General features: G+C 35.0%; 1 protein-coding gene across 1 annotated transcript in view; it reads left to right on the top strand.

Moving 5' to 3' along the window:
- The window catches only part of l(3)73Ah (polycomb group ring finger 3-like lethal (3) 73Ah), a 107,694-nt gene that overhangs the window by 54,194 nt on the left and 29,089 nt on the right, over positions 1 to 24,411 (top strand). Inside the window, exons 6-7 of the mRNA XM_089239423.1 lie at positions 5,393 to 5,458; positions 19,888 to 20,111. Of these exons, the coding sequence (XP_089095549.1) occupies positions 5,393 to 5,458; positions 19,888 to 20,111 (290 nt within the window). The remainder of the gene's footprint in view (positions 1 to 5,392; positions 5,459 to 19,887; positions 20,112 to 24,411) is intronic.

Below are 24,411 nucleotides of genomic sequence, written 5' to 3'. Positions count from 1 at the left end.
TGAATTTTTAATGGCTAGCAATTCCACATGGAGTGTTCACATCAGTAATTGGTTAAACCTTTCCTAGCAGTAACACATACATGTACATGTCTGTGTAAGGAGTGATAAAGATTGTTACTACAGATGTTAAGACAAGATGATTTGACGCTCTCAGTGTTGCAACATTTAGGGGTGCCAAAATCGGGCAGTCTCACATTTCCCATACATGTTCAATTAGTGAAAAGTTCAGTCACCTTAATGACAAAGGAAGAGTATCAACAGTACAGGGGCAGTCTAAAGATATTCCAGTCACAGGAGGTCGGGCATTACCTGTGCCATCAAAGGTAATAAGCCACAGTATGTCAAGCATTACCTGTGCCATCAAAGGTAATAAGCCACAGGATGTCAAGATATTCTTGAGCTGTTGAAGTTGCACATAGGATGACTGGGAGTGACCTGCTGTTGTAAAAGATAGCAACCCACACCATTATACCAAAAGTAATGGCTGTGTGCCTCTGTAAAACAGTCTGATTAGGACCACTGGGCTAGGCACCTCCACACAGATCAGATGGTCCTGCTCTAAGACTGAATCACTGAACACTATGCAATGTTGGTTTGCTGGCAGTCACAATGAGCTTCAGCACTACTCCATAAGACTTTATGGATGTTGTGCCATTGAAGTCAGATGTCTTAGTGGCTGCTGTGAGCGTGAACTCACTTCGGCCAGGCAATGTGAGATAGTGGAAAGTACTGCGGGTGTGTGTGCTACGCAAGAGGCTGTAGCATGTTAGATGGTGGACAATGATGCAGTGGAGGCAGTCATATGATCTGGTCTTGTATTCATGTATCTTGGCCTCCCGGAGCCTTCATTCCATCTTGCATCAACCTATGCTGTCAGATACTTTGCACAGCACAGTGTAGCTGTGTGACCTATCACTCCATGTGACCAATGAGTTTCACACATCCTGACTATTGAACCACGTTTGCAAGTGTCCAATAAATAATAAGGTCCTTGACAAGATCTTAACAGCATTAATTATTGTGTCTTCATTGGAATTAATTCATTTGCATACTTGGTATAAAAAGAATGTGTTTACAAAATTTTGAGATCTGATTATATTTTAGGGGTGCTTCATGTTTTTTTTTTATTATTTGTGCCAAGTTTCAGGTACCTGAACAACTGTAATATGAAGATATCCTTTTTATTCTAGATGAATGAAGTTTTTTTCCAATGAACCTGGGGCAACTACCAATAGATGCGCTTTCATTTCTGACCCAACTCAATCAGTAGTAAATTGCTGTATGGCAATATGACCAGAGTTGGTGTGTGGTATAGTGGCCTAATTGTAGTAGGCGTCCACATATATGTGGAGCCTCAGGTTAAGTGGTTTTAAACAGGGTTGTTCGGTTTAAACCATGGTTTTTACCAAAGAATCACATAGAAGTGGCCTAAATTTATTTTTTTTTCCCCTTGAAAAATATCATATTGGTTCATTATTAGCCAAAATCATTCATTCTTATCACATTTTATATTCTTGGGGTATATTCTGATGGTATATCTTTAAATGTTGTTGATCTTAAAAGATAAGTGGTTTTTTTTTTCAAAAAAAATCTCATAAAAGTGGCCTGAATATAATTTTTTTTTATATTAAGTATCTTTGTAGCTTAAAGTTAAATATAGAAGCCAAAATTTCTCATTCTTGCCACATTTTCTAACTATTGGCTGCATTCTAATACTCTATCTTTAGCAAATTCACGAATAAGGATTGCATTACACATCTTGATGTAATGGTGTATTATCTCACAAGGTTGTTTTTTTTCCTTCACAAAGAAGCAGCAACAGTAGTGACATTATGCTAGGGACACACACATACACAGGTGGTCTTATAATCCAATAAAGACACCAGCTGCCCCTAAAGGACAAAGATCAGTGTACTAGTAATTACATTACCTCACAGACATTTTCATTTTCTTTCCCATAAGAAGTAGCACAGCTCATACCGTATATCAGTCTTAAGATTCAATAGTTTTGTTTTATACTTCCACCATTTAGTCCAGTTAATTGAGGTTCAGTAATAACAGCTTAATGGAAAATAATCAGCTACATACAGGTGATTATAATTAAAGTTTTGATTCTCCAAAACTGTACAAGAGCTACTGGTCAGAATGACTTGAAAATTTGCATGGGACCCTGGAAACTTCTTTGGGAAAAGAAAAAGTTCAAAATGTGCAAGTAGATGATGCTGTACTTGGCCAGCAGTATAATCTTTTTTGTGCTACCACATTTCAACAGTTCAACAGCATCAGTGTGTGGATAACACCAGTGCTATCTTAAGGCCTGGCTCGGAAGCCTCAAGTAAAGAGGGCCTCACAAAAATGAGATCTGGTTGAAATTTTTGAGAATTTGTTTGGTAGGGCCTCAAAAATCAATTGGCCTGGGGGCCCATGATACTCTTAAAACTGCCCTGGATAGCACAACTTTTATCAAGATGCACATCACAATACCAGCTTCTGAAGACCCATTTTGACAATAACAGGATGGCATGACACCTGGCCAGCCGCAGTTCACCTGACCTTAACCCTTGCAACTTTTGGCTGTGGGGAGGGGGGGTACTTCAAAATTTTATGAACAGAGGTCAAATTGCAAATATTGGTGAATTGCAAGAACATCCACATCATGACCATGACATAGTCTGATCTGTTGTTGAACAAGCATTTTTGTGCTTTCACCTCATTGCCAAATTACGATGTGGACATATCTAACATTTCTTGAGTAAGTTGTAGTTATTTGTTCAATTACTTTATTTTTGTGATGTTTCCATGAATTATGAAATCATGCAAATAATTAAGTTATCATTTTGCCCTGAATGGCCATTTTTCCCATTCTGCAAGCAAATTTGAGTTGGGTGAGTAGTGTTGCTAATTTTCCATTTTTAAGTATTTTTCCCCTTTGCCATATAAAATTCCATTACTTCAGGAATATTCATGTAAATTTTCCAAGTCATTCTGACAATGGCTCATCTACAGTGTTTTAAATCGAAACTTTAGTTATAATCACACTGTATATTGTAAAGCATTGCTAATTAATCTGCATTATTTATGCTTCATTAAATACATTATATTCACCTAATTTTTATCACAGTTTTTGTAAAATAGCTTCCTAATTAAGTATACTGAAAGTAACTGGAGAAAACACACCTTTTATATTATATAGTTAATAGTAACATTAACAATTTTCAAACACACGGTAATTCATTGAGTTCAGCAAAAAAAAAAATTAAATTGCTAAAGTTGGTTTTTATTAAAAACCAATGAATGTAATTAATTGAAACATTTTTAATGAAATTTTCTTTTTAAAGGGCATTTTAACAATAAACACATCAATCACAAAAAAAAAAATTTTTTTAATAGTTGGTTTTTGTTCAGGGGCAAAGAGGGATATCAAGGGTGTCAAAAGTTCTTCAAGAAAAGGGCTGTTATGGCCATGCTTGGTTTGCTTTAATTAGAGGGAGCACTACTGTGCCTCCCAGATTATTAATTATGGTGAGGTATTTTCCAATAGGGTTTATAGATGGGATCAATCCTTTATGATCAGCTGAAGACAACCCAGTTACAGGGGGGGGGGGGGGAGACATTTATAGACATTTAGATTCTCTTGTTAAAAGTGGAGGAAAAGGAAAGTGTTGGGAAATTCAAGACATTTAAACAAACTGCATATCATTCCAAAAAAAAAATTGGAATTGAAAGTGTATTTCTAATGTAAATGGTTGCAGAGATATCCACTGTGTGCAAACAATTTGAGACAGTCTACATCAATGTTTCTCCACCACTGCGCCCTGACATCACTCATACCAGGCCGCGAATGATCAGCCATTTTATTTTTCCTCATTCGTTTTCCGTTGGTCTTGTGTTTGACTGAGCCTTCCACTCACAAAAATGAATTAAACCGGGCCGCCGGCTTGCCAAGGTTGAGAACCACTGGTCTACATGAATGTCTGCTGCTTAAATATCTTGAATTTTGTTTGTTAATAAATACACTAGAACCCTGCTAATCCAAACCCAACTAATCTGAAAACCTGCTTAATCTGAACAGATTTTAAAAGAAGAAAGACAGACTATCTGCACATGAAAGTTGAAGAATCAACAGAAAAAAAAAAAGTTCATAAATTTTGTATTGTAACACGTTACATTTTACACATGGACAATGAATACATGATCATACCTCATATATATGATGATGAATCACATAGTTGCCTTGAAAAAATCTTCTGTTTTCATTTGAAGAAGTGCCCACATATACCTAGTGGACGATGCAGCTCTTAGTCATGGTCTCAGAAACATGTATGCAGGGGCTTGCATTAACATGCTGCTCCACATATGGAAGGGCAGTTTTAAAAGCTATCACAGCTTCTGAATGAGTCTTTGGTGATGGAGCATCGTAATGTAACCCAGTGGTTCTCACATTTTGCCATCCGTTGCTCCCTTGTTATGACAACATTTGTTCACTACTCCCCTAGATTGTCTAAGAAAGAATCTCTTCAAAGCACTGAATAGGCAATCATCAATGTTTGCAGCTCACCGCAACGGCCTTGACAAAGACTAATGATGTCTCTAAGAGAAACAACACACACTTTGAGAATGACTGTTCTAACCCATCGTTAGACTTGTCATTGCCAGTGTAAACTTCTGAGACAATTTCTGTGTCTGTGAAAGTTTGATGGTTGTTACAGTCTAATGATAACATTCCACCCACATATTTTTCTTTTGCCTCCTTGCAACCAAGGATTGTTTTTAAAAGCTTTAGGATTTCATCAAATTCCTTTGTTTCTAGATTATCGTCAAAAGCAAGTCTTGGCCATAATTTTTTCCATGTTTTCTTTAGCAAGGTTTCCATCACGTTTTCCCATGCTTCTGCAGGCCATTTGAATGACATTTTTCACAGATTTTTTTTTTCTTCATTTTTTTGAGAATGGAAAGGGACTCATTCTCATTTTCAATGATATGGAAGCAACATATTTTTTATACCTGTTTGATGGATTGTAATGCCCTTGGTCCATTGGCTGAAGCAAAGACATAATATTGATAAGGTAAAAAAATAATTTTAATTTCCCCGCAATTGTTTGTCATTGTTAAACAGAATTATTTGGTCTGTAACTCTTATCCCATCCATAGTATAAGATATTATTTTTACAGTTTTAAAAATTCCACATTTAAAAGACAAACCCTGTTAATTCAAACAGGTTCCAGTCCCAATTAGTTCAGATTAGCGGGTTCTATTGCATTGAGAAATTATGTTTCACAGTCTAAAAGTTTTTTTCTTCCTAGCTTTCAAATCTTTCTATATGTTAAAATTTTGTGTTTAAATGTGCATGTTAAGAAAATTTGTATTATATTGGTGCACAATTCCTTTCAGATGAAATCAAAAGAGAAAGAGAATTTTATAAAAGGCGAGGCATGTCTTATCCAAAAACATTGCCAAGTGAGTTGCTTTAATTATCACATACTTGATACTATTATTTCCAAAAAGTGTAAGCTGGTACTTCTTCCATCCAGGTGTGGGGGGGAAGGGCTACTTCTACTAAACCGCCTATTTCTAACGAATCCAGGCTTGTCTGAATGTGCTGTGTATGTATTGTGAATCTAGCGTGAAGTTTGTTTCTGAAAAATGCTTGTTATGTGTTTCTAAAAAGTTTACCTTTCTTCTGATATCAGAAGCAAGTAACACAGCTGGTTATTTTTCTTTTTGTATCATGTCTGAATTAAATGGTGTCAGAGCTGAGGGTTCAGTGGGTGCTCAAGCACCCAGAGTATTTTGTAGCACCTGTCTGTGCATCCCTGGAATTGATTCATAAATCATGATCTCCCATATAAATATCAAGTCGAGCACCCACATGTCTAAAACACTTCTAATGCCTCTGTCTAAATTATTCAAATGTTGTAGGTCTAATTGCTTTCTGTGGTGAGATTTTTTTTAGTGGGAAATTTGCTCATATTTGCTCCTTGAAATTAGAAAACCACAGACAACCAACTTTAGCGAACCACCATTATGTCCTTAGTGGGGTTTGGAACAGGATCCCCCCCCCCTTCTGGTGTGAATCCATCACTATTCCTATACGACTACATAGCATCGGGGGGGGGGGGGGCTGCGTACTCATGTGTATGGAATATACAGTCAAATTTTCTAACTTTCACCAGATGATAGCAGAGCAACATAAATTGAATCTTAGTTTACACAAATGAATCTCCAGCTGTTGATTATTCTGCATCAACATTCATCTCTATTTAAAAAAAAAAAAAGCATAGCTCATTTTCTTTAAATACTTTTGTGGCGCAGAAACACTTCTTAGCTTTGAAAAGGTTTGAATCTACAGTGTCTTAAATTTTGACTATGGATGTGTTAAGCTTATAATTACTATTTCCTTTGATGGAGGACCAGGTGAAAAATTGAAAAATCCAAGATACGTGTAGGTAATAGCGTTTGCTATGCACGCAACATTATGAGCAACAAGATATCATGATCTGGATGCAATGATCAGCGGATAGCTAGTGAAAGCCCTAGGACCATGTGTATTAAGAGTGTACTTCAACAGGAATGCGCGGCTTAGTATTCACGCAGTGTAGTCATGACGTTATTCTGGGTTGGGACTTCTTAAAAGCCACAGATGCAATAATCAGTTTCGGCATCGGAGAGATCCAAATCGGTGAAGCTTCTACTTTTGCTGGATCTAGATAAATGCTTTTATCTACTAAGTGACCTAAAATCTTAAGGTTCTTCTGTCCGAAACAGCATTTCTTATGATTCGAAGTTAATCCAGCTCTTTTTTTACCTTGAAGTACAAGTCTCAGTCATGAAAGATGTTCTTCAGAAGTTAATCTAAAAACTATTATGTCATCCAGATAAAATAGCTAAACTTGCCATTTCACAGTATTCATCGCTTCTGAAAGAAGTGCTTTTTACAAAGTAGAATCCAGAATATATTGTTCTACTGATTCAGAAAATGGCTGGTCTGGTTATTGCTTTATCACCATTTTGCCTCTTATTTAGAGAACTTTGTCATTACTTATCAATGGGAAATCAGAAAAATTCTTAGTTTGTTGGTTAGCTGTTAGTAAAGTTATATGAAGTACAATGAGAAGAAGGGCTGTCCTGTTCATGCAAAGTATATTGAGTTCTTTCATTTGGACTTACTTACCTTGAATCAGCGTTGGCAGGTTTTTGACGGTTTAAACTGTCACGTCAAAAACCTTAAATATTGCTTCTGAATATGAAAATTCCCATTGAAAATACACATTGATTGCTTGTAATGTTTAAAGTCACTATTTTATGCAAAGAATACGTACTTAATGTGATTGTAAAACAATCTGCTCCCCTACAGAATTATTTTGGACAATGTATGTGTATTTTTTCATGTAAAATATACAATTTGAATAGAGCATAACATAAAGCTGAAGGAAAAACTATGGAACTATATTTGATACTACTCAATTCAAGATGAGATTCTTCAAAAATTTCTTCAACTGCTTATATATGTATATTGATATAAACCATCTGCTATACTCTTTCATAACAGATAAATGTTTAAAAGTTCTTTTATGTTAAAAATGTAATGTAGATTTTTGTTATAATTAAATTATCTAAATAATCACAGACACTTATAAAATGATACTCTTATTATGCATAGCATTAAAATATAGCTAGCAATCAAAATACTAAATTTTAGGACTAAAATGTCCTTTAATTTAGCAGTGCTGATTGCATGATGATGCTTAAGAAAAGCTTCTATAACTTGTTCTAAGTGAAAAAATAAAGATAACATTGACAATAAGTTTTTGACTTTTAATACTGATCAAATTTCTGAGGTCAAAAACCTAACCTTGTGATCTCCAGTCACATATATTTTGAATAAACAGCTCTATTTTGCTTAGTAAATTGAACACGGGTAATCAGTATTTTAGATAAAATGGACCATAAAATTACATATCTGTTCTAGACTATTTGTATGTCAAAATATTTGAAATTTGAAATTATAATTTATGTATTGTTTTAATAGTTATAATAAATTAATGTTTAAAAATAAAATGTAACACAAAAAAGTAAGTTAGTCATGTTATTAACTTATTGTGCTCAAAATATTATTCAAAAGCATCCATTTCGGTTTTTGATGGTTTAACCCAGTTTTTGATGTCAAAACCCAACCCTGCCTTGAATTAAATGATACTCAAGGTATGTACAAAGAAATCGGTATTCATTTTGCCAATTGTGAAATACAAATATAATGCCATTGTTTCTACCAAGAAAAGTAGCTTGGTTAGGTTATTGAGAAACTGAATCCTCCCATTGCAACTGAAACAAACAGCTGATGACATGTAGATGTGATTGGTAGGCTATAGGCAGGGGACTAAAACATACTTTGGTCTTCTGTAGTTCCCAACTTTGAGGTGCGAATGTGAGCCAATCTTCCTGTTAAAAGTCTCGCCGCACAGAGCAACAGGCTTACAATGATAGTGTTACTCAATCATTACACTTCTCTCATAGTTAGAAAATTTGATGGCAGGTGGCAGCACTACACATAACAAACATTACACATAACCAAATTTTACATCAGGTTCACAACACATACACATATTCCCACATGTGCCAATTCGTTAGATGTTCCGCAGAGGAATATGGACAAAGTGCATGTCTGGTTTAGTGGGTAGGGGACTGAGATCTCAATCATAACTCATCTGACTAGAATTTAAAACTTGTTCTTGTGCTGCAGAAAGTTTGAAAGTGAAGGAATGGCAGGACTTAAAAAATAGTAGTAGACTCCATAATCAACAGCTTGTTTGCATTTCAACTTATTAACCATTTCAATTCAATTCTTTAGTGATTAGTTCTTTTAATCACTTCGACAATCCAAGGCCAATGTTCCATAAATGGAACATCGTTTTTATTTACAAAAATATCAGATAAAAATTTATTCAACCATTTCCGGTTTTTTATCGTATATAGAGGAGAGTTCAGAGTATTTTTTGAAATAAATTCGAAACTTTAGGTTGATATTAGGTTGATTAAAATTTGTCAAAATTTAAATTTTGAAGTAAATTGAAAATTATTTTGTGTGTTTCTATCACTTAATATATCAATCAAAGTAAATCAATTAGTTTCTTTGTACTGCTAAACGTTAAACAGCTATGCGCGTTCAAAAATGCATGTTCCATTTATGGAACATTGGCCTTTCAAGAGAGTGGGATTCTAGGGATATGTAATGTGCAGTGCGCTGCTTCGATTTTCACGTTCGAACCGCAGGCTGTTGTCATCATTTGACATGGTTATAGGGCTAATTCTGGGTAATATGACACAGAGGAATGTGCTCTCTGGGGTGGATTGTTTATATTGGGTGAGTACTTTTTTATTCTTGCATTCTTAGAAATGTATATTTTTGCGAACTGCAGACTAATCAAAACGAGTACGACAATCCTAGATAGCCTTGTTGTGTTCAGCTGAGTGTAACCATATCAAAAATATATATCACATTAGGAGAAGCTGTACGATATTTAGAAACTCTTTCAGATTCCGAATTAGAGGATATAGATATATGTGAATTACGTGCTAATGAAAATGAACATCATGGATGAATATGATATTGTTGAAAATGATCTAGCATCAACAGTTGCAAATGATGTATGTGAAATGCTAGGTAATTTTTCAACAATGAGGATGGGGTGTTAGAAAACTCCTAAAACGTGTTTTTCAAAAGATGTTGGGCAGAAAAAAAGGACCAAAACGTAAGTGCAACACTCAAGTTTCAAGAAAAGGCAAAACAGTTTTGAGCGATCTGAAAAAAAATTATTGCATGAGATAAAAAAAAAAAAAAGTTCTTTTTAGAATCTGATCAAAACCACGGCTCTGGATTCCTCATGTTTCAGATGTGTGACTTGAAGTAGGAGTTGGACTTAGTTGCTGCATATAAGCTTTTAGACTGTCCAAAAAATCTTGCCTTAAAAGGATGTCTTTGGAAGAGTTTCGGAAGAACTCACTGTACAAATGGAGGGATTATCCATACATAAAATCTGCAGGTGTAACTTCCATATGGAAGTAGGCGTAGTTTTTCCATGGGAAGAACTTCTGTCCATGTGAAGTCCGTGGGAGTCATGAGTGTGTTCTACATAGCCATTAGATTGCAGATGGTAAGCTGTGTTTCTGGTTTTTTCAGTTCCAAGGAACCTTCAAAAAAATTTGAAAAGAAAACACTTTCAAAATTTTTTCTTCTGTCAGTTGTAATGGCCTCAGGTACTCCAAAATGAGCCACCCAGCCAGAATAAAATATTTCAGCTATTGTTTCTGCAGTTTGATTTGGAATCTGAAATGCCTTTGGCCAACTTGTGAAACAATTGATGCATGTTAATACTTAATAGTTATCCCGAGATGGTGAGAGGGATCCTACCACATCCAAATTTACATGAGCAAATCTGATCTGGTTGTTGGGTAAGTAATGATAAGTACAGAGAGATTTCACATGACATTGTATTTTGTATTTTTGACAGTCTAGGCAAGTTCAACTCTACTCTTTAGTCTTTACTCAAAGATTGCCACACAAAAAGTTTTTTAACCATGTTGATAGTACGCTTGATTCCAGGATGCGACAACCCATGAATTATGCTAAATACTTGGTGTCAGAATTCCTCAGGAACATATAGTCTAATAACACCAGTAGAAAAATGTCATAATACAGGCACTGTTCTACGTTTAGTAGTGCAAGTTCCTTCAGTTCAAGACTACTGTCATAATTGAGTGAAGAACGAGTTTAGAAGAGTCACACCAAGTAATTAACTACTTATCTCGTTTAGGCTTTTCTTTAACTAACTCATGCAAATCAGCAGCATTTTTTAGAAACCTGTGATAGACATTTACCATAGCCAAAAGTCAACATTTTTTGGCAATGGGTATTTAACTTAACTCTTTAACTTTTTTGGGTATGGGCAAAAAGCCTCTGTGTAAAAATAACCATTTTTATGAGATTTGGCATTGACTGAAACAACTAATGAATCATCTAAGTAGCAAAAACAACATCCTAAACCATATTAAACTATCCATAAACCGCTGAAAACATTGAGCAACATTACGTTGACCAAATATCATATATACATACTCGTAAAATCTGATTGATATAATGATTATGGTCTTCAGAATATCTTCGGGTTCCGCTGAGATTTGATGGTATGCTTTTACTAAATCTGTCTTCGAAAAAATGGTCTTGCTGGCTAGAGAATTGGAAAAATCGTGAACATGGGATCAGGAATAGTAATTGCATTTAGACGCCTAAAATCACCACATCTTGTTCCCAAAAAAATCTCTACTTTTTTTTTTTTTGTTAACAAGATGTATAGGACTTTCCCACTGCTTTTAGATGGTCGTATAATGCTCTGTTGGACGGAGACTGAAATTGACATTTTACTGCTTGGAAAGTTTCAATGCAATGAGTGATGTCATGAGGTTTAGGATTAGAATTTAAAAGAGAATTGAATAATTCAGGATATTTTTTTAATATTGTGGTACAGTAATTCTCCAGAAATCAGAGTTAATTGGCGTGAAAGACCTGAACAACTCAATCCCTTTCATTGAAGAGATGTTTTACTATCAGTACTTAGAATATTTTTGACGTCAATCAATAACTCATATTTTTCTGAAAAATCAAGTCCCAAAATTAGCTGAGGTATATCAGCAATGACAAACGTCCAAGGAAGTTGTCGCCCTAGTGCCTGATTTAATTCAAGCTCTTTTGTGCCATAGGTAAATATTTTTGAGCCATTGGCCGCACACAGGATGAAATCCTGTTTTTTGGAAGCTGTACTTAGTGATCTTGGGAAACAGCTGATAGCAGCTCCACTAACCATAAGGAAATGAAATCCAGATCTGAGATCAAGAACATAAAGATGGCTGTGTAAGTGGCCAATGTCTGTCACCATTAGAACAGGCGAGGCTAGCAGTTTTCTGACCACTGGCACAACTGGACGCACTTGGTGGCTTTGGCTCCAAAACAGCTATGATACAAACATAATTTCCCTGAATGCAACTGATCTGAAAAATTTCGATCATGGAATTGAGTGAGATTTTTGTTGCAAAATTTTTTTTAATATTTACTACAAAACATTCTTTGGACTTCATCACTCTAAGCTAACAATCAAAAACATTAGGCGCCCCCACCCCTGAGGGCATATGCTAAGTTTCTGAATGCCTAAAAAAACTTACAAATGTCACATTTTTGCAATTTTTCACCTACCTGGTGATTTAAATAAAAACAACCCTTATACATAAATACCCCATCCACTAAGAGACAACAATTTTTTTTATAGAAATAGGGCTACAATTGTAATATCTGCCCAAAAAAAACGAACTAGTGATTAGGTCACATTACACATAAAACAATACACAAAAAGGGGCTTTTACATAATAGGAACCCCTTATTAGCAGGAGTGGAAAATCTGCTACAAACTGCTACAATTTCCGATGTCTGCTACATTCTGCTACAATTTTGACAATTTTCCCCTCATTTGCTACATACTGCTACAAAAATGCTGAAATTCTTCAATTCTGTGCCATCTTGCACCACAAACAAAATTTTCCCGTAGGAAATTTTGAAGTTGTCACAATAGAAGCTGACTTTTCGATGATGCCATTTGTCCTCCTCGCAATTGTATTTCTTGGGGGCCATAAATGGAATTAGCCAGCATCTTTAACAGATTTTCAGTCTCTCGTTTTGCTTCCAAGTTTACTATTCCTTTTCTGCTATTCTTTCTCTTGATATGTCATTTCCTTTTACACCATTCACCAGCATGTCTAGTGTTCAATGAAAAATGGTTTCCAGCTGTGCATTAATTAAAATTACCATGGTCATGGTTGGTTTGAAAGGTATTTGATGTAAGATTCCAGCAAAGCTTATTTAGGCAGACAACTAGAGGTCAACAAAAATTCAGAAAACTTTTCTTTGGGTATGTGGTAGAGACACTGATAATGAAAATGATATGGTAACAAGCTAGCATCCCTCACAGCTACAGTGAGCATTTTTGTCTCATCATTATCATATTCTACATACCTAGGCTAATTGTATTGAGATCTACAGTTTATAACCAATTCCAAAACAGATGCAGTTCCAGAGGACGGTGATGGCCCCTTCCAAGATCTGAATACTATGAGAAACATTGGTCTGTATCATAAAATATGAGATGATCTAACAAATCTATGAAATATATTGTCCTGGACGTATCCTTTTTTTAACAGTCATCCCACACAGGCTACAGTGCTTTTAGATGGAGCAGTTATATCAGCAGCTATGGGTGTCCATATCTGGGAATGTGGTTTGCTTAGGTCGTTATTTTCTATGGACACCCAAGTTTTTTCCATTTTTTAGTCCAAGTTTTCTTGAATTTAAGCAAAAATATTGATATAAGTAATTTCAACAGATTTATTGAATGCAATATCATATTCACATTTCACTTGGGGGGTGATCAGGGTGACTCTCCCCCCCCCCCCCATAGGTCTGCGCCTGTGAGAGATAACATAGGCAGTTTGGTTATTAAAGCTCTTATTGTGGACTTTAAGTTTATGAAGTAAGTGAATATACACATATTTATTGTATTCTATCTTGAGTTGTGTTCCAGCTAGCTGAGATGAATCATAAATTACAATGGTTTCTGAAAATTATTCCATCTAATACAATCATAATTTGAAATTTGCAGAAAAATTTGGTCTAGACCAGTGGCTCTCAACCGGAGGACACATGGCCCCCCTAGTGGTACTGGGATACTTACTTCAAGGGGCCATGGCAGAAAATTTAGAAAGGGACCATGACAGGTGGTTTGGGGGCTGCAGAGAGCTGAGAATAAAAATTAAGGTATGAAGAAATAAAGCTTTTATATTAGTGTGACTATGCACTTACAGAATCCAACAAAACCAGGGCCGTTTTAGGGCATGAACCCACCCGGGCCTCACCGCCTACATTTTGTAGCAAGGTCAAGAAAAAAAATATGCTTCAGGGGGGGGGGCACAAGCAAAAAAAGGTAAAACGAGAAACTGAAAATCTGTCAAAGATGCTGGAAAATAAAATACATGGAGCAATCACAAATCAGTGTGTAAATATTGTGATTATGGCTCTGGAGCAGTGTTTCCCAACCGGTGTGCCCAGTCTCCCTAGGGTGCTGAGATATCAGCTAAGGGGTGCCGCAAGATATTATGGAGATAAATCAAAAAATATTAGTCCACTTAAGGTCTTAAAATAAATCAAGTCGAATAAATTACTCTCATGCATGACAGACTAAGTCGCCATCTATGATTGCAGTGTCAGCAATGTGAGCTTTTGCCTGAGTCTGGCTGTCCATGTACAGCCCTGTTCAGAGCACACGAGCTCTAAGGAAAGATGATTCGTTGGCTTTGTAGTCTCGTGCGCTCACCCGGCAAGTGAGAGGACGCAGGTTCAATTTCCCTCAAAGACAGTTGAATTTTCTTTCTTGGATCTATCTTCGCATCAGTCAGCTGTTGAAACCTTAGTAATAATAGTGGAGGGTGACATCATATTCGGATAAGCTGAAAGATTTCATTTTCCAATGCTTATCAAGATTGCAAGAGAATAGGCTGCTTCCCCCCCCCCCCCACGCCCTTCCCCCCCCCCCCCCGGATGTCCGCCCATGTGCAAAATGCAATAGATATGTACTTTCCATCTCTTTGTACTGAGAATCTCGACTGGGTTGTCTTACCAGATACAATGTCGAGTGGTTTTGCACAAGTGTGTATGGCCGCGAACAAAAATGATCCTATTAACCGAGCATGGTCTATTTCCGACATACTTGCAGCGCTTTGGACGATCATCTCACAATGCTTGTAAGTGTGGTGCTATGGGCTCGCTATGGCACTACGTCTGCCAATGTCCACATACATCAACATTTTATTTTGGTCAGATGTCACAGTCAGATGACGGCATTCAAGAGAAGAATACTAAAAAGTCATATGAACTTCTTGCGCATTCAAAATTTGATTCAATTTTCAGACTGTAACCTATATTTGTTGCACGACAACAAGGGTGGACTACAGAAGAAGAAGGATGAATTTCAGCGTTTCCAGACCAGTAAAGCTGATACCAGGGAGAGTCTACAACTTGCGGCCACGTAGGGGTACTGAAAATTCATGAAACTGATATCGCATTAAATGGCGAACTTTATTGGAGAAACAATAAACGCTTAACATGTAAACGCGTGGTGAATAAATGTCACCCATAATCCAGCCGCTGCAGCTTTGGGAATGATGAAATTCTCCTATTTGTCCAGGAGAATCAAGATGTAAGGTACCTACTGTAGATGTGGAACAAGAATGTGCGCCTAGAATGAGCTAAAACATCTGGGTGTCCAAACATTGGCTGAGGTGGACACTTGGACCAGCACTCCATGTAACGCAAACATGACATCGATTTGTCTTTGTATGGCCTACATGACTATAACTTGTGACATCCAACTAACGCGGACGGACCACCACCAACGGAACTTTGATTATCGAGTACAGACGTGCCAAGGACAATATAATATCAATTTAGATTTTGATTCTTAGATCACGATTCATTATAATTATTTCGTTAATTTATACTCCTGTTATTGGACTTGTTATTCTGTTATAAAAATTTATGTAGATATATATACATACTCATTTAATAAAATTCCTTATGCACCCATCTTTTGGGAATGCTTCGATATCTCCTTGAGATGGGAAACGGGGTGTGTCCGGTCCTTCAATGTTCAATGTCTCACCATTTGCATACAGTGTGGAGAAAATAGTAATAATACCCACTGGTACATTAGGCCAATGTTCAGTTTCTTTAAGGCACTGCTTTTTGTTGTTTCTTTGTCTTTGAAACTCATCCATTTGGTCCGTAAATTCCTTAAATAATCATTACAAGACTTGTTGGTGCTCACATCTAAAGGCTATAATAATCGAAGTTAGTCCACTGTTTCTTGAACACTGCTCTGAGTCTTTTATTCCATATTTCATCAATCAATTGCAGCATGCCTTTTTCATCCATCCAAATTTCTTCGTGGGCTTTCATGATCATTCTTGGCGGAAACTTTGTTTCGAAGAATTTTCTTTCTTTAGAAATTTACAACTGTGTGTTTGTTTTTTCAATTGCAGTTTCTTTCTGCCTGTCATGCACAGTAGCATGACCATGAATTGTGTTTTTCCATGCCCAGTTATTCTAATGAAAGTGGGTTTTTTTTCTGAGTTCATCAGCAATTCTATTGTTAGGAAAATAGAAAATCACCAGAGTTTCATCCATATTACTGACTTATGACGATTCATGTCTTTTTCTTAGTTCAATTATGAACTTGGCATGATTCAGTTTTGTTATGCAATTCTAGGAGCTTTTTTTTTATATTTGTGCACTGACGTAAGCACGGTTTGAAACGGTCCACCTGGAAGTTAAAACAAATGTCATCTATAGCTACAAAAATCACTCTACTGATTGACACCATCTAAAGTAGTACAATGACTTCTCAGATCTTCAAGTCAGCCATGTAACTATATAATTCTGTTAAGTAGAGGGTCAATATTTTCTCCTCAAAAACTGACTTGTGTATAACCTGACTCCTTCCCCCCCCCCCAAAAAAAATGAAGGGACAAATTTTTCAACAAAAATACTCTGCTTATACATGAGTATATACAGTAAGTTGAATACAATCATCACATATCCCATGTGTTTAGTGGAAGCTCAAACGTAGGAAGAGGACAAAAAAAATTGCCATTTCTGTGACCATTTTTTGTTAAAAGTACTCAGAGTAATTGCTACGAGTAGCATGTACCATGATAAGAGTCATAATGTTCAATTCTTGAAGGGAGGTTTTAAAAAAAAATTAATGTTGCAATTCCTAATTTTCTACTCGCTGTGATGAAATATTTTTTATATCTTTAACATTAGCTATTTAACAATCACTTGTTATAGTTAGGTTTTTGTTATAAGTATAATAGTTATATTGGACATAAAGTTCTCCTACTTTTATATCTTACTTATGTTTATACATCTTATTAGATTAAATTTTTATATCTTATTAGGTTAAGTTTATATCTTAAGGTTCTCATTATATGCAGTACTCATTATATCATACTTTTACTTGTCTGCAAAGATCTTTAAATTGTAGAAAATTGCTCAGAAATAAAACATAAGGACACTGCATATTTAGTCAGTTGTATTGTGGAAAAAATATTGGCTTGCATTTAACACTTTCAGGTCTGAGCTATTTTGACTACGTTTGTCCCTGCTGACTGAGGGTTTTGGCAAATTTTCATGATTTTTTAAAAAATACTCGGAATATATATATGTTAACAATTTTTTTAGCTAGAAATTTCAAACTTTTTTTTTTTCATAATATAGCAATTATTTAAAGGTACTAATAAGTAGTATTTAATGAGAAATAATTTAAAAAGTATGTTTTAGAGTTTTAAAAAAAGTTCAGCATAAGAAAACATCATTTTTAACATAAAATTGCAAACAATTCTGAATAAAAACTTACCCAAATGTTGTACATATATCTAAAAATAGTTTTTATTATAAAAATATCATTTTGTAAAATTTGCTTTAGTATGGTACACTTCAAAACACACATTTGCACATAGAGCAACAACACAAGGTTCGTAATAAGTTCGAGTTTCTTTCCTCAATCTTTTTTCAGTTTCTGCCTTTAATTTGCTCTGTTGCCCCTTTTCATCATCTAAAATGAATAATAATTTTGTAAAATATATGTCCTAAAACAGTGGTTCTCAACCTGGGGCCATGTGGTCCCCTAGTGGTACTGGGATACTTCAAGGGGGCCACGGAATAAAATGGAGAAAGGGCCATGACAGGTGGTTTGGAGAGCTGCAGAGACCTGAGAAGAAAAATTAAGGTGTGAAGAAATAAAGCTTTTATATTAGTAAATATACACTTACAGAATCCAACAAAACCACCCATAAAACCAGGGCCATCTTAGGGCATGGACCCACCCGTTCCTCACCGCCTACAAGTTCCCTATAGGATGGGGTTTTTCGCAAGTCCGGCTAGATTTTTCACAGACCCCTTCTCTATATTAAATTATAGTGTGAAAAACAAAAAATGATGAAAATTATATCAGGCCCCGGGCTGCAGCTCTGTCAGTCCCACTCTTGTGAGGGGTCATACCCGGGGGGCCTCATGTCCATAAGTGACCCCACCTTATGATATTTTGTATAGTACAATTAATTTTGAAAATAAGTAGGAAATATGTAGGCTGTTTATTTCCATCTAAGTATGGGACTACCATAGCATCATTTTGCCTGGGGGGGGGGGCGGCGGCATGATGTTGAGACAGTCCTGATAGAACTTGGACTAGCAGGGAAATCAATAAATTCTGGGCCAGTGATCTGGAGGCTAATTTGCTTTGCAAAATTTTCGTTCAGTATAAATTCACTGAAAAAATCATTTCAATACGTATAAAGGATCTTGCTTCTAGATAAGAGTTGAAGACGCTGGGTAAAACAGGGGAGCCACGAGAAAAAAAAATATGGTTCAAAGGGGACCTTCCACTGCAGAAGTTTCACATGAGGATTACCAGATGGTCACTTTTTTATGTTAATTTATGTCTGCAAGCATTTTTAGTATCTGGCCACATTTACAAATTTACAAAATTATTTTTCCTTTTCCAAAAGGAAAAAGAGCAGAGTAATGCACACATATTTGTATTTGTCAATTATATAATGTGTGTTTTCATGCCATCTCACATGCTTCGATCAATCATCAAAATCCACATAAAACACAAACCAATGCTGACTCGCAAGCTGTGTAGCCAGAAGTTGTTTGAGAAACTGTTCTAAAGGAAAAAACTGCAAGAACTCTATTGAGAATATCATTGTTCCCTCTACAACAGCAAATGGCATGCGTGAGAGATCATCTTTAATAATTTAAGCAATTTAAGGATAAGGGGTTGTGATGCAAAATGTAGTAAGAAGCCATTAATTACCCCTTTGTTGAAAAGAGCCCTTTAAAACATTCAAAGAATATTACTTATAACTTATAAAGAATATTATAACTAATACTAAACATTAAATAAAAGATAATGATATTTTGTCGGAATTAAGATTATTTATTACTAAGCAGCTGATGTATGAAATAATTCCAAAGACAGTTTGTGTGGAATCGTGTCAAAACACCTGCATAATGCGCCTCGTGAGCATTCAACTACAAAACTTTTATTTAATAAATTGGTGCATGCCAGATAATGTATGTATGTATTTGTGTCACACTAACATTTATTAACATGTGAGGTGCACATATACTATGTATACTAAGTGCTATCTATGCTTTAAATCAGAAGTGAAAATAGCAGATGTCAAAATTTTTGTTTTTAAATTACTGTGTTGCAGGTCTGCCTGCTCTAAACACCAGTGTGTGTAGAAAAGAAAAACTTTCATATCGCATATGTGTTGGCCAAAATGGAATTTCTTCAATTTCATGGGGTTATTGTGATTTTGTAAATTTTCATTAACATTTTCAAAGACAACGAATGAAAAGTATTTGTCAAAAAGATGAATCTGAATTCATATACGATTTGGTGATAGATTTTTGGGTAAACTTGAAGTTTTGAAAATGATTTTAAATTAACAAAACTAGTGACCAAGATTCAAATGCCATTAAAATACCTTAAAAATTGGTTGATAATATCCTTGAATTATGTTTGCAATCTAGTTTTTCAGAACACAAATATTTCTATTACATATTTGGAACAAGCCATTGAACTGAAAATAGCTCAATATTAAGAAGTCCTGAGTATATAATTTTATAATATTTCAAATGTAATTATAGGGCAGGCTTTATATTTTCTTAACTTTTTTTTTGTGCAGAAGAGAGCTCAACTCATCCTTTTTAATTTTTTTAGATTCTTTAATGGAGAAAGAACCTGGATCTCAGTCAACATCAAAAGCAGAAGAAACTGATTATCACCGGTCTGATGAGCAAGTGAATATATTACTTGAGGCACAGTCATCTACTTTGAAGCAGATGCGACGAAAATTTATTCGTTGTTCAGCTCAAGTTACAGTAACTCATTTAAAGAAGTTTATTGCCAAAAAGGTTTTCAATAATCTAGATAAATATAGAGAGGTGAGTCATTCTGAAGCTGAGGAAAGTTGGAAAAAAACAGCATTAAATGTGAGTAATCCATTTTTCTTGCATTAAATGCTGTTTTTTCCCAACTTTCCTTCATTTTTTGAATTCAAATATTGCACTTGGAAATGTAGATTTTTTTAAATTTTTTCTATCAAGAGAAACAACTACTTTACCGCATACCAACTCCGGTTATATATCAGCATACAGCAATTTCCAACCAGTGGAGTTGGGTGAAAAATAAAGGTCCCATCCAATCGGTGGTCGCCCCAGGTTCGGTAGGTAATCAGGAGAGACAGGGCAACAAATTTCTAGTTAAGTTTTTGGGCCCAGAGTGTCCGTATAAAAAGTTAGTTTTTATATTTTAATAACTATACAACCTCTTGCGACATGAATGATGTATCTGAATTCTATACTTTATTTGGATACTTTTTTTAATTGGCAGTATGCCTCTGGGATCAACGATTCACCTGTAAAATGCTGTGCATGCACTCTGTATACTGGCACTTGATATCCACTATAAGCACTTACTTTCCAACATCTTTTTTTTTTTCAATCTGAAAACAGATTTAGTGAGCGATCAGATTAAATAAACATTTTTGCTGCAAACAAACTCTTCATAAGCAAGTCCCAACTGTATAAACTTTAATTACCCGATCTTCAAATCAATAAATAAACTCAGAACACGTGGACAAAATTTATAAACACCTTTTTTTTTTTCATTTTGGGTATTTGACACTATATAGCATGAATTACATCACTGATACATTGGAGGTGACTATACCAGAGCTGTGTAGTTTCTAAATTACAGGCTGAGAGCATCACAAAAAGTTTGGAATTCATAGCGACAACATGGAATTCATCTGCCAACATGAAATATAGTCACTATGCCCTGAAAAAGTCAAAAGGAGCATTATTTTGGTCCTTTTTCTTTAGGTAGAAAATTTTTTGGCGCCTAGATTTTCTTGTGATTTGTCCAAGAAATATTTTCCCCTGAAGTACCAGAATATACTTCACTCTCCATTGATTTGGCCATCTTTGAAGTGGTTGTACCACTCTTTTATCAGTGTGGTGCCCATTTATTCATCTTTGAAGGTCTGTTAAATTGTGCAGGTTGTTTCCACTTGAAAAATCACCAAGCTTTACTCAAATTTTAATGCAGTTGCATTCTTCCAGTTTTTCCTGCCATTTTCTCAAAAACAAAAATATGACGTGCTCACTTACACTTCGTCATTCATCAGCAGTCTGCTGGCAATTTCTGCAAGCAGGAAAAAATTCAAACATGCACACTCTGATTGCCTACATAATTGCAATAATCCACACTTCCCTAGCTTTATTGGTTCACACATGAAAAATTATGGTTGAATACTTTTTGAACAAACCTTGTACTGCTGTGGAAGTATCATACAATGGAGCTAAGTAGTTTATATCATAGGTTAGCTATATGCCTACACTGCCTCAGAGCAAATAGATTTTCTCTTCCCAATATAAAAGTCTTATCAACCCAGTAGGAGTAATAAATTCAGTAATTCCTTTCTTTAAGTTTAATTATAATTTCAAAAAGCAATTTTATTCATGCAAAGAGAAAGATACATTGTTCTTGATGAACTAAAAGCTACCAAAGTCTCATACTGGTTGCTACAATGAAAAACTCAATAATAATACAATTCGTTATGAAATGTAAAATAGAATTATTTTCATTTTATAGAGAGAAAAAAAAATTAAAAGAGGATAGGGAAAGAGAAAGGGAGTTGTTAAAAAAAAATTAATATAATTAAATACATGTAATGATGAAAGGATAAAAATATATATCATGATAAAAATGCAATGAACAGGGAGTGCTTTAGATTTTATAAAAAAAAATGTACATCAACATGAGATTATGAGAATTTGGATTTGGCACAGAAGAGCTAATAGCAAAGATATTTTAAATTGATAATTTGACCAAGGTGGAAAAATACAATCAGTAACAAAAAAGGGATTGTGAATCAGAGGATGAAATCGAAAATTACTTTCAGTATTATCGATTTGTAGTAAATGTTGTTGGAGATCGTTTTTGAAAATCAGAAGTGACGAAGACTTTCATATCATTCAGAAGGCTATTATGAAATTTAGGAATGAGAAAGCTGAAATGTTTTTTCAGAATAGTTTTATGAACTATACAGACAGTGTGTATACAAAATTGTGTGTATTCGATGTTCTTGGCATGTTTGGTGGTAAAGAAAACTGCTTTTTTTTTTTCTTGATTATAACTATAGATTTGGAAAATGTATAAATGTCTTAATGGAGAGAGATTTAGATAATTAAGAAGTCCCCCCCCCCCCATTTGTGGGAGTTGTGTAGTTGTTTGCTAAAATTCTAATAACTTTTGTAAAGAAATAATGGCAACAATATTGGTTGCATATTCACTTTCCCAGTGTGGTAGACCCATAAAGTAAGTGTGAGTGGAACATTGAAAAATAATAGGTTAATAAAAAGATTGGATCACATACAGTTTCAGGTTATGTAATTTATATAAAATGAATTGAAGTTTTGATTTTAAAGTATTACAGTGAGAGCCATTTTAAATTTAGTCAATGTAAACAGCTAAACACCAAGGTATTTTATTGAGGATATTGGCTCTAGATGTTAATAATTACAAGAATTATAGCTAGAACAAAGTAAATCCTGGATTTAATTAGTGTTTCAATTATTTTTAAGATAGGCCTATAATTGCCATAGCTGCCAAGTCTCCCGAATTTTTCGGGAATCTCCCGAATTTTAGCTTCATCGCTCGACCTCCCGAAAAGTTCTTAAATCTCCCGAATTTTTACGAAAATCACAAAAATCCCTAATTGTCCCTAAAAATTCCCTACTTCATTAAAAAAAATCCCCGCTTATGAAAACGATCTCTAAGGAATTTCTTGTGGGGCATGAAGCATCTTTTTTTTCCCTTTCGAAATAACGTCACACGTCGTAAATGGGGAAATTCCCTTTTTAAGGAAGTTTTACAAACCCTCTGATGGTAACAAGAAAGTTGTTTGTCTTATCGTGCAGGAAAATGGCTTAGCAGCCAATAGTCCTGGATAATAATTGAAGATTATAGTGACGCGCATATGGTCAAAATTTCTTTTGTTGAAGTTACGTACGTGCGATATAACAAAGCATGAAAGCAAAATGATAAGCAAAAACATATTTAATCAATTTTAAAGATACTTATTCCGATGAATTTCCTTTCATCAAACGTTCCAGAAGAGGGCCGACTTTTCCTTTTGGTACAAGTTGTGTTACGGACATAAACATCGGTCATGGAAAGACTTCCATCATGCCAAGTGTCACAAAAAGTCAGTGTTCTTCAAAAATTGACGGTGTTTTCCTTCATCTTCCGATGATTTTGGGGTCATTCGCGCAGAATGTTTGTTCACAGCGTTTCTGATTGAACACAATATTTATTTTTACATCATTGAAGTTTTGGCCTCCAATTTCACTTGTTTTTTGCGTAGGAATTTTATTCCCAAAGGTTTAACTTCCACGTGTGTAAAATCCCTATTTTAATTTGACTTCGGTAGGGATTTTAATCCCTACGCTTTAACTTTTATGTTTGGAAAATCCCTATTTTATTTGGAAAAATCCCTATTGTATTTATTAGGGAGTGGTTTTTACATAAAATACGGGTTTGCGCGAAGATCTCCCGAATTTTCATTTTCAAAAGTTGGCAGCTATGAATTGCTGAGGTATTGCGGATTATCATTCTGGAAGATAAAAGAATAACTATAGCTGATTCAGGAAATTCCTCCCTTTAAATGCAATTATTAATTATTAGGTCTGCCAGTAGTTAAAACCTACATTCACAGTAAAACTTTTAAGGATTTTAGTAGTTAAAGTATCTTAACAAGAGGCAGTGCTTTTAAGGGATTTTGCTATTCTGTGGACTTTAATAAATTTTCCTGGCTCCCACTTAATTTTGTGTGAAATGAATTTTTGGCATGAAACTTATCATTTTCATGATAATGTTAAATATTTATATAATAGGTTAGTTATATTATTATTCAATTATATTTGTTGAATATATTATAATAGTGGATATTAAAATTATTAGTTATTAAAAAAAGTGTAAATTAGTTTCAGAAGGCAGTATGTGATTTTTTTTATCATCAGATCCAAGTGTTGTATTAACCAATTTCCAACATTCAGATGTAGCAAAGTTTGAAAATTGAGTTGAATAATATATATGTTATGGTAAAAGCCTGAAGACCGGTAAGTCAAATCCCGTTTTTAATGAAAAAAATCAACCATCATGAAATTTGGTTTTTTTTAG

The sequence above is a fragment of the Pholcus phalangioides genome, unplaced genomic scaffold (assembly GCF_987345545.1).
Source record: "Pholcus phalangioides strain wild (caught in Gottingen) unplaced genomic scaffold, Ppha-v1.0 ptg000011l_1, whole genome shotgun sequence".
NCBI classification, from domain to species: Eukaryota; Metazoa; Arthropoda; class Arachnida; order Araneae; family Pholcidae; genus Pholcus; species Pholcus phalangioides.
Note: the sequence above shows the minus strand (reverse complement) of the source record. Positions and strands in the feature narration are given on the sequence as shown.